The 12,060-nt window shown below is 34.1% G+C and overlaps 1 protein-coding gene across 1 annotated transcript in view; it reads right to left on the minus strand.

Annotated features, from left to right (window-relative positions):
* Nucleotides 1-11,459, minus strand: part of CCDC73 (coiled-coil domain containing 73) — a 69,935-nt gene extending 58,476 nt beyond the window's left edge. Inside the window, exons 1-2 of the mRNA XM_072865110.1 lie at nt 11,328-11,459; nt 234-305 (exon numbers count right to left, since the gene is read on the minus strand). Coding sequence (XP_072721211.1) covers nt 234-305; nt 11,328-11,459 — 204 coding nt within the window. The remainder of the gene's footprint in view (nt 1-233; nt 306-11,327) is intronic.
* Nucleotides 11,460-12,060: the final 601 nt, after the last annotated feature.

Here is a 12,060-nt window from a genome sequence, read left to right on the forward strand (position 1 = left end):
GTCATGCCAAATATTATGATGGTACTCTCTTGTTAATCAGATTTCTAGGTTGGGCACAATCCAAATCAATATAAAAACCTACAGAAGTTCATGGCTAGACAATAAACACATTCTACTATTAGAAGTGACAATAGCTGTAAAAAGGGGAACTGTACCAAATCACAATCCATATTAATATTATATCAAAATTAAATCCCAGCAGTTAAAATACTAAAACCATGTAGGAAAGTTACCTTCTGCCATTCAAGTTCCTGTTTCTCTACAACAATTTTACTTATTTGATCTTCATAATTAATCTCTGTTTCCTAGTTAAAAAACAAACAAACAAATTTACACAAGGCAGTACCTGCAAATCAAACACCAACATAAGTTGTATATTCATACTCTTCTTCCTTTACAGTCCAGTACACAGAACAGTATGTGCCTACACACTGCACAGCAAAAAGGGAAACAAAAGCTCTCTGAATGTGGTAAAATAGCAGATGAGTTCAGCTGTTTTGGTCAGAAAATTTGCAGAATAAATAACTTAGATTGAAATGCATAGCAGAAGATTAGGAGCTAGGATTATAGCGCTCTTAATTAGCAGGAACAGTTCCCTCTCCATATGTATTCTTCTCTTCTGCATCTTACAACAAAACCAGACTCAAAGGGAATAAACCAGACTTGACTTCACCACTGAAAAATGAATATTCTGATGAACCAAGTCAAAATACTGAGATGAAAAGAATTTCAGCAAGCTGCAATTAGTGCTTCAAGAATCAATTGTTAGTCAACGATATGGATAATCATGGTTAATGAGTCAGAATCTTTGGGACGTCTTAATTATTCAACTCAAAGCATTTGAATCTTTATTCTTTTTGACGTCTCCCAAGACAACTGAAAGTTTGTTTCAGCAATTACTTCTGTTATTAAGGAAAAAGTGAAATACTTATCATAACCTTCTGTGCCAAGAAGCCTCCTGACGTACCAGATGAAAGTAAGAAGTTAAACAGAAGTCATGGATAATCAACTCGTATTTTTGATAAGATGAGCTACCTGAAAATCTGAGAAGTCTAAAGTTTCCTTCACAATCCAGAAGATGGACTAGTAACAGGAAGGTGCGTTACATCTCCTATTCTTGCAGAAGCACTTTGTCAAGAATCAAACTATTACTGTGATAATAAATGAGACTTACCTGCCGATAATCACAGTTGCTAAAAATTTATTGGAATTTTCCTGAAATATTCTGGTATTAAAGTCAAATTTTCCTAACTGGAATCAGCTTGCCTTTTGAGTCAAATTTTTATTAGCACTGGCCTTCCTTTACAAATACAATACTGAAAGGAAGACCAACAGGTTCCCCTATCAAAGAGTCACGACTTCTTGCAAGAACAGTATTTAGGCTTTTGATGTGTATCATAAGCAATTCACTGCTGTCCTGTTATTGCATACAGTCAAAATAATGAATATCCTTTAAAGACCTAGAGAGCTACACTAATGTGGTGTTCTGAGCTTCAAAAGGCTGATTTCCTCCCTTTTCTCTGCACACTGATGATCACATTGAAAAAGTGACCACATTAAGGTAAGATTGACTTGTCTTTGATGAATTGGTGCACTACTAACATTTATTGAGGTCTTGTGTTGGACACACTCCAACAAGGGCCAAACTGACTATGTGAGGGTAAAAGAGTACTCCCAATACTTGAACTGCGTTCTCTGAATTACTGTATTTTGATATATTATGTGCACCCTTATGCTTTTTTGAGTCCAACTTCTCCACTCCAGTTTAAAACCTGCATTCTAAATTGATGAAAAAACAAGCACTCTTGAAATGACTCACACCTCAACAGCCTGGACTACTGCAAAAGAAGTGGCTATAATCCTCAGGGAAACAGTGACAGCTCAAAAAAAAGCAATTTATGGATCTCTCCAGTAAAAAATTAAAAGCAGGCCTCAAAAAGATTATTCTCTTGATATCGGGTTTTAAGTAAAATTCTACTGAATTGTAATACCATGAACAACTATTACTTACCGGGGGGTGGGGAAGGGAAAAACCTCTGGATGAAGTAATAAATTTTCTGAAACAGTGAAAGAGCAAACTGAGGTTCTTCGTCCTTCCACAGTGAAGCAGGTATACAAATGTTTTGGCTACAAAGAATAAAGTATGCTGCATCTTTAAGAAGATTTTGATAGTACTCACTGTACTATCAATAGAAATAAAATGGCAAAATATGTCCCAAGGTGATTTAAAATAGGTTTTTGACATTGACATCTTTTATAGGTTTTAGGGTCAAAACTGACTTCCTTGATTAACAGGCAGTTTACAGGCACATGTGTGGACAGAAATAACACACGCTTCTATCCACAGGAGGCTACTCCTAAGCATTTCAAGAGTTACTTGTGGGATCTAAAAATATGCCTCAACACTCACGTGAACTTTACATATAAAATATTTAACATACATTTAAAATTAAAATTTGTCTCACAGAAAACTAGAGAAAAGTTCTTTAGCTTTTGCTTCTCGATATGTACCTATAGAATATAGATGGAGAAGAAACCAAAAGATTTCATATGCCTTATGGTTAAAAAAAAAAAAAAAAGAGAATTGAAAAGATGATCAGTGCTTCCCAGTTCTGCCTTAACAAATAGTACTTCAGAGTTGCAATGAATTCATTTTCTGATACTAATCTATAAGTACTGAAATAAAATACATGCCCCTAAGTTCCCCGGCGTGATAAAAACAAATGAGGTTGACTTACAACTTCTTATAGAAGTGTAATCTTAAGCAACTTATGTCATTAAGCAACAAATGCTATTAAAATGATATATCATTAGCAAAAGCCTTGTTCAAAATTGTAAGAAGTAAGGATTATAAAATCTGACCCTTAAACACGCCGTGTAAATTATTCCTAAACTAACCAAAATGCACTGCAGTAGTATTCTTCCCTAACTCCAGACTACATATTTCTACCACTCCCCAGTGCAGGCACTAGCATATGTAAGGGTATTTCAGAGGCAAAACCAGAATTTTGATCCAGTGCACAACTAAACAGGGAGAAGGAGGTGGCCAGTTATCCCATGGATCAGATCTAGCCTTGGGGAACACAAGAATACGTACCAGTGCAACAGAAGCAACAGCAACGTGTTGCTGCAGGAGATGCAGCATGGACTCAGATCAACATAATGGACAGTAGAACTGCCCCCAGAATACGTGAAGTGCCTGCACAATTGAATCCTAATATGCCTTTTCATAACATGCTAGCTAATTTTTCAAGTATATATTTTGAAAACATGCAAACTAATCACACTGATTACTGCATTTCTTCAGCTTCTATGCATATAACTGTCTCTCCTTTTCTTTGTAAACTCATCTAGTTTGGTGTATTTGTTATAAGCTGAAAGCTCGAGTTTAGAGCATTTACGAAACAAACTTCAAACTGCAACTAGCATCAGAAAAGAAATATAGCTATGAAGATAAAGTGGTAACAGAGATAAAAAAAGCTTAAGATATGCACTGTGATTCTGACCTCACTAAAATTTATGGCAAATATATCACTAATTTCAATGGTTGTTGGAGATCAACAAGTATCTATCCCTATTAAACTTACCATGAAATAAAGGGAAAAGAATGTAATATTTTAAAGGGGAGCAATATAGCAGATACTAGCGTTACAAATTCTTGCCAAAGAAAACTTTAATTCAAATAGACTGGGCTTACTGAAATGCAAGTTACCTAAATGAAACCAAGCCTTTGGTGTATATAAAAAAGAAGTAATTTTAGTACAAAACAACAAAAAGATTTTATAAGCAATGAACTGGCAGATTATTTGTAATCAAGCATATACACCATTTCAATTTTAAAATGTGTAAGTATTTTAAATCCTAGTGAGGACACTGAAAAGAAAATACAGAAATACATTTTTGTGCAGACACTTGGTTTAAAATTTTACAATTGTTCTAAGAAACAGCATGTTAAATTTTAAGACATTTATAATTGTTAACTCCCACATCCATACTGAGCACTTTACATTTAACTAAATAAATAGAATAATATAAGTTTGAAAACTGCATTACATTCCATTTTAAGTGAGCCCTTTGCTTTGAATACTAAAAAGGATAAAAACCAAAGTTCTAAGTGAACAACACTCCTTCAACTTACTTCCAAGTTATAAAGGAAAATCTGGAAGCTATCAAAAATGTGTATATATGTAACTACTGTTGAAAAAATAAACATCATAAATACTTAAACTGAGAATAACAATTACATGATAAAAATGTTCTCATGTGAAGTCGCTAACAATTATAAGCCTTATCCATAATTTTTACTTCTTTCAAAGGACATTTATAGTTTACCCATTTCAAATTGAAAGCTTTTAAAACTTGTGTGAAGGACTTTTTTTTTTTTTTAGAAGTTCCACCAGCTGTTTAATAAGACAAAAACATTTCTGTTATACTTAGGACAATAATATTGTATATAACTTTGATGAGGTATCAAAAAACCACAAAACCTTAAAAGTGTTCATTTTTTATTAGATGCCTTAGGACTACATGGATTTAAGTGTTTTTATAAAAAAGACTACCATAACAATAAAAGAGGAGTAATTTGATGGTTTATTTACTCGTTATAACCTTTAGAAAGTGTCAAGCCTTCTTTAAAGTGTTTGCTTCAGGCTGTAGTTTTACAAGATGGGCTGTGGATTGGTCAAGTCCCCTCGATTCTTGACCCTGAACAGATTTAGGAACAGAGTACAGCTGGCTCATGTCCAAGCAGCCAAAACTGCTGCTAGGTACTTTTATTATCTTTTTCAAACTCATAATCTACCTCCTACAAAATTGCACATCCAATTTCTCATGCAGGTCAATCAAATAGTACTCATAGAAACTACAGTTTCTGATTGTTTCATACTATACTTACAACACCCTTCACAAACTAAACAGTCCAGTACAACTTTTAGTAGACCGCATGGATATCCTTCTTAAGTTTTGTTCCCAGGACAAATCTTAAAGGGAGAGAAAATATTTAAAACAGCTTTATTCTAACTTTAGTTCCTGATACAACATTTTTGGATCTTAATAGTTACAACAGTTAACCAAAACCTTTAGTAACCATATATTTGGAATTTATTTTCAAAAACTTCCCTTTTTCAGAAGCAGAGAAACAGAAATGTATACCAACCACCTCTTTTCCTTTGGAAATCTTTCATTGCTCTGTCCTTGATTCCACTGCATAGGCTGCTCTATGTTTAAGTAAGTCTCATCTATCTAAATAGATTCCTTTAAATGCTTGCATTGATACTTATAATGCTCTTCCCTCCAGCTTCAAGTAATCAGTTCCTAATCAAAAGCCACATTAGTTGCTAACACAGAAGTTATAAGCTAACACACTACTTGCTGACTTGAATAACAATGTTGTGTATGTCACAGTCATGAGATCCATAAACTTCAGTACTGCTTATTTTTTTATATCCATATACTTTTTTTTTCTTTTTTTTTAATATTCAGCTTTCCTTGTTTCTGTCATTTTGCTAAAAAGTACCCTAATTCACACTTAGGCAGAAAGTCCAGTTATAAGACTGTTGGGATTTTTTGTTCTGTTTCTCTGCAGCCTGTGTTAGTGGTGTCCTGTTTGCCAGCTTCTAGGTAACAAACAAAAAAAAGCCACCCACATTTCTATTCTGTGTTATTTTATCAGTTTCTCCCCCCCTCAATTTCCTCTTTTTACTCTATCCTTTAAGAAAATCAAATCAAGCTCTTCACCATTCTTATTGTTTGTTAGCAGTCAGAATTGTTCCTTGAAATAAAGCTCACCAAAATCTTTCATTTCCCTAGCATCCTCTTTATTTCTAGAAAATGTTTCTGCCTTACTTTCTAAAATAGTAATTGTCCTTCTCAAGAATAGAAACTTCAAAATACAGTATTAAAACATTTCTTTCTTTCATGATTCTATACTTATTCTATGCAACAGCCTGCAGATAACTTAAAACCAAGCTCTTTTTCATTAAAAAAAAAAGTTAAAATCTTTATTTCTGCAACAGTTTCATTCGAACTCATGTTTTTGGTCACTGTAGATTGTTGTTTCCACAGAGCTGCCTATATAGCTACAGCAGGTGCCTCTGGTGCCCTTTCCAATTTTTCTGCTACTCCATACATCTGAAGGTGGTGGTTCTCCTGCAGAACACACCTCCAACAAGGTTTAGCTTTGGGTGTATTGTAATATTTCTGGGGTTTTTTAGGTCTAGATATAGCACAACCAATATGACCATTATGATCATAACTGGCACGTCCACCAATACTGTAATACCACTAATAACTCAAGTTTAGTCCTTCTGCTTTGCTCCTTCTGATAAGTAAGTTTATGGTTTCATCAACTTTTTTCAGTTAATATCTGAAAAAACAATTTGCCTTCTGGGCCCAAGTGACATTTCCAAATACAAACCTTATACTGCCACTTCCAATTTTCATCTCAATACTGAACTCCGCTTGCCCGTCTTATCTGTGAAATGCTGATAAATAGATGAGATAACTCTGCACCATTATGTAAATCTCTTCCATTCTGGAACAGACTAGCTCAGGTATCCTGAGCTACAATGTGCTATATGGTGCTACGCTGTGCAGTGCAAACCCCTTCATAGTTGCCAGAAAGCGGAAGTACATTTTAGGAATGGGAAAGAGCAGTTAAGGGTGAGTGAAGCTCCTTCATGTCCTCCCTGTAAGCAAACCTAGAAATAGGCCACTGTGCTGAAGAACTTGGATTAGAATAGCCAAAGCCATAGCAAAGGTAGAGTAAGAGGAATTGAGATAAACTTGCTCAAATCTATCTGAAAGTAAGAGTACATACAGCTCTGCAGAACTAGGGTGAGCTACAGCTGCTGAGAACAGCAACCAGAAAAACTCAAGGTGAGGTGTTGAGAGCCATAATGTCTGTGTCACGACAACAGACATGATTCAGGATTTGTCTCTTTTTGCAAATAAGTAAGTAAATATCCTTGTATTTTCTTTCTCAATGACTGCTCACTGGCCATCAGCATGAAAGTGGGTAGGCACAAAAGGGAGGTCTAATTTATATCAAAACTGAAGGCAGAACAGAAGACAGAAAGGGGCAGAAACTAGGAAAAACAGAAAAAAGAAAAAGAGGGAAAAAGAGCATTAGGGGCAGGGAAGGAGACTAGAGTCAATAGCAGCAAAACGATAGGACCAACTAGCTTTTAAAGAACATTTCTGTCCACAACATGGAACCGATTCCAGAAGTCTTGAGCCCCCACATTCCCGTGCTATGAGCACAAGTATGAAATTCCCTGGGAAATCAGACATCTCATCCCCACTTCCAGTGGCTGATTCTAATACCACCTGCTATGTCAACGTATTCCTTTGGCTCAGGCAAGGGAGATGTTCTATATAGTGCTTGACAGTAAATAGTAGGATGGTAACTACCAATAACAACAAGTCAATATGGCTTCAATTTACAAAATTCAGGGGTGAGGGGTGGGTTTCAGGATTTTAAAATAAAATATTTAAAGAATCGTATATCAAAATATTTGAACATATAAAATGTTTTTATGGGTAAACTCAATGCCCTTTGCAACTCTAATGTTCTTTAATACACATAGTTTTCTTTTATGGTAAAAAATTACCTTGTGAGAAATGTGAGAAAATTTGGGAGCTGGAAAAGACTTAAGAAAAGTATTTTGGTTAAAAGATAGGCACTACCAAGTTATATCTATATCATAAGTTATAGAGAAAAGAGAAAAGAGAAAAAAGCCCAAAGAGAAAAGAGCAAAATTTATTCTTTGTAATTTTTACTAAACAGGAAAGTATCAAATCTAATAAACTCAAGGCACAAATGACAGAATCTATAGTATTAGCCAGACTTTGCAATGTCCCAGTCAACACAGAAAGAACCTCAACAGGTGCTTGTTTTCAGGTATGGAATCAGGTCACTGAAACTTGCCCTTTGCACCAAAAAAAAAGTCAGTAAAATTTTAAAAATCATCACTAAAATTTATCTTTCTTGTGTTCAGCTGATCAACACCACCCTGCTTCAACCACTACCAAAAATACCCATATCCCCAGGGTATTAGAATACATTTCTATGGAAGTAAGGAAGAATTTCCTTGATTCCTTACGTTTATAAGCTTTTCTGCCTAAGCATGTTTTTCTGTATCTAGTACAAGAAAAAGAAATTTCAATACACAACACAGGTCCTTTCTTGTCCTTGTAAACATTGTCTTTAAATCTAATGTCAGTTGTCCTATATGCATTGTACTTCAGGAAGCATTAAACACTTCCAGTTTGACCTAATATGCCGCAACTTTATACTGTCAAAATCGATTATATTTATCCCTTAAGAAAAGGATTGTCTCACATTACTCAACAAAATGAACTCAGCTGATTGCAGAACAATGCTAACAGACTTTGGAACAAAGTGAATGGGATATCCACCACATAAGAATCACTGGGCTGATCAGGGCTTGATGGGTGGGAAAGCTAAACTGGCAAAAAAATGGAAGGACATTCAAACTATTGGAGTGTGAAGTAATCCCCGGGGAGCAGGGGGAAAGAGTAATATCATTTTTTGTAGCTTCTAATTACATACATATTCATAGTAAGTCAGTTCATATTAAGAACAAAGACTCTATGAACAGCTAAATGAATAAAGTGAAACTGTATCAAGTATAATAATTTAAGCAATGTATTCTCCAGAATAAACATGGACAGCTACCATTAACTGGGATTTCATCTGTAAAATAGCAGAACAGTCACCTAAAGAAAAAAAATTAGAATTATGAGCAACTCCTCTAAATTATTTTTATTTTGAGAGTTTAACTACAGCTGTATGTTTAACTAAGAAAAGTGAAAAACAGATAGATGCTTTGAAATAACTCAATGCATTTGTTTAAATACGCATATTCAGAAAAATGACATTTCTACTTTAAGATAGTATGGACTGTATCAAGTCTCTCAAAATATTTTAATACTTAATTGGTTTGAGTTTAATTTTTTATCGGTCTAACTTCACACAGATAATTTCATCTGCAAATTTATTTTTATTAATTTGAATTTATACTGCAGACAACCAACCATTCAAGGAAGTTTATTAAACTCAAGATACGTGATAGTTCCTGTCCTGAAGAGAATCCTGTCTACATGACAAGCAAGACCAACAATGGGAAGAGAAACAGAAACAAACAGAGGTAAAATATCTCATCTAAGGTTAAGCCACAGGTCAGAGACAAAATTGAGACTAAAGTCCACTATACTTGGCTATACTGCCTCCATCTGGCTATCAGTCTACTGTAAGCCTCACAAGCAACTTGGAAAAGAAGTGGCAAAAGTAGTAAGAAACCAGCAGAGCTTTAACTCTGACTTGACTTTCTTACTTAGCAGATGATATGGTTTAAATTAGTGCGTTTTGTTCTTGTCCATGGAGAAACTACCATGGCGCAAGACAAACAATATAATTCCCCGAGTTCGTGCTGTATTTTGGTCTATGTACTACCTTTTCTCAGGGTTAATTATAAATTTACAGAATAACCCTGTGGTGGTTGGATTTGTAAGAGACTCATAGCTAAAATCAGGAGACGATTTCATAGCATCATTTTTTAAGCAAAAACTTCCATACAGAGTTCTACTTAAAAAAATAAAAATTAATGGCACTATGCATGGCCGTATTATTTTATAACCCTTGCTTCTTCAAAATATTAATGTTTTATATTCTAATTTTCAAACATACTAATCAAGCAGTCCTGATTTGATTATTAAAGCAAAGCAAATAAGAATGCATGCAGGGATACTTTAAGATTTCAAATTGACTACCTGTAAAATGATTAACTTTTTTTTTTTAACTTAAATTACTTAAATTTGTAACTACAAACAGCTAATTTTTTTTTTTTTTTAGGGTGAAGGATGGCACAGATGTTTTAGAAATTGAGGGCCATGTCTTAACTATGGAATTGGCTCTTGGCATTAGCATCAATTTTGAAACTAAAATCACCTTTAAGACAAAAAAAAAATGCTCACCCTCCTGAGTCAACCTTTTATAAAATCACAGTCACTTACTCTTGTAGTATAGTAGATACAAGAGAGACAAAACCAAAAAATCCCAGAAGATTAAACTCTATAGCACTCTAATTTAAACATTTTAGGCTCTGACGAAGTGCATTAAAATGCAAAGTTAGCAATGTAAATGGAGTTTAGCAAACAGATCTTATAAGGAGAAGTACACCCCAATAATTATTATGAAAGTTAAATTCTTCAGAGTTTAATTTTTAATACAAAAATAGTTAGACTAGACTAAACACTACCATTGTAACAAAGGTCTAGGGACCAGACCATGGTGAATTTCAACAATACTGCACCAAGAAAATAGTATCATGCACTTTTTTTCTTGGAATTTTTCTTTTTTTAATGGCCATAATTCTTTTGTTTATGGTTTTTAAAGAGAGGATTAGAGCATTTAACTTAGATCAAAATAAACATAAATCAAGCATGTCATCAATACTAATATTTTTAAAGTAATAATACACATCTTTTGAACAGGTCAAATTCATCAAATGCAAAAAGATATACTTTAGGTCTTTCAAAAATACAACAGTTAAGAAACACTAAGGGGAGAATAGAAACAAATGTTTACATACATACAACTGAAAAATTAATCACAGCAAAATATGGCTGCTTTCAACAGTGCAGAAACAATTTTACATTAGTACTACAAGATTATTCAACTCATATTTCAAAAACAAAACACCCTCCATGCCTGCCAATACTCATATATTATTATTGTAGGGCTCTAGCTTAATGGTTTAGCAATTTAAAAGTAGTGAAATAAAGTGGATTTGGTTATCACAGTAGCTATTTGCCCTCTTAGGTAATTCTAAAAAGCACAAGTAAACAGACAAAAAAAAAAAGTCAGAACCACTGCTTTTCTGGCAAATGGTAAATCAATCTATTAAATGCGAAAGACTTATGGACTTGGCAATGACTTGGATTCTTTCTTCCCTGTTCTTATCAAAGGCTGCTCTTAAAGAGAAGAACTACAATGAAATACAAAAGTTTAATGTAGATCATTTTTGTCAATAGCCTGGTGATCAACTGTAGCAACTTTGTGCATTATTATAGGAAAGCTAAATTCACTCCCATGCAACCCTGTTGTCTTTGTGCTGTCCTCAGAGACATTTCTAATACAGACACTGCCTAAATCTATGATACTTAAAAAAAAATAATCCTGGTTGGTGACTTACTTAAAATACAGCATGAAGTTTACTCACACTTATGCAGCATTTTCTGTGATTACATGCAAGGAGACAGAAATAAGACAAAGAAACACTAAAAAACAATATAAACACATTTACCCTTCTTATATGCAGTTCTTCTATTGCCTCCAATAAACTTGTTTTAAAGTCTAACAGTCGAATGGAAAGTAATGTCTCTGATGGACTTTGAAGAGTAGAGTCAAGAGCCTGTGTTTTAAAGTCTTCATCCATTCTTAGAATTTGTTTCTGCAAAATAAAAATGCATATTTCTTCTCCAGTTTATCTTTAAGAGAGTATTCAAACTGCAAAACTTGCAAATGTGGAAGCAAATTATTTTTGCTAAGAGTAAAACTACTAGTTATAGCCATTATGCAATTAACAATATTTTCATTTTAAATTAGTGTACAATATTGTAAAAGAAAACAAACAGCTTTACCAATAATTCACCACATTCATTTGTTTTTCCTCTTTATTTTTGGCTTGGTTTTAGTTTTAAACAAAGACTGTGATGGCCATGAAAAAGGAAGTAGTACAGTTGGGTTTTTTTTCCCAGAGCTACTGCCCTGCACTGGCATGAAGCTACTGCAACACACACGAGGCCATGAAAGAGTGTAACGCTACCTACCTCAAGATTTTAAAAATCACAAGACAGGCTCAATTTTAAAGACCTTCAGACTGGCTTGAAATTATGAACTGAAGGTAATACCCATGGTTTCTGCTTCTGAATTTTAACAAGAAAACTTTTTGGTTCTGTTGTCACAAAATCAAGTATCAAAATGTTGTACTTTAAGCTAGCTACATCAACTGTTGTGAAGCAAGGAGTTATGCTAAC

Source organism: Ciconia boyciana, chromosome 6 (assembly GCF_034638445.1).
Source record: "Ciconia boyciana chromosome 6, ASM3463844v1, whole genome shotgun sequence".
NCBI classification, from domain to species: domain Eukaryota; kingdom Metazoa; phylum Chordata; class Aves; order Ciconiiformes; family Ciconiidae; genus Ciconia; species Ciconia boyciana.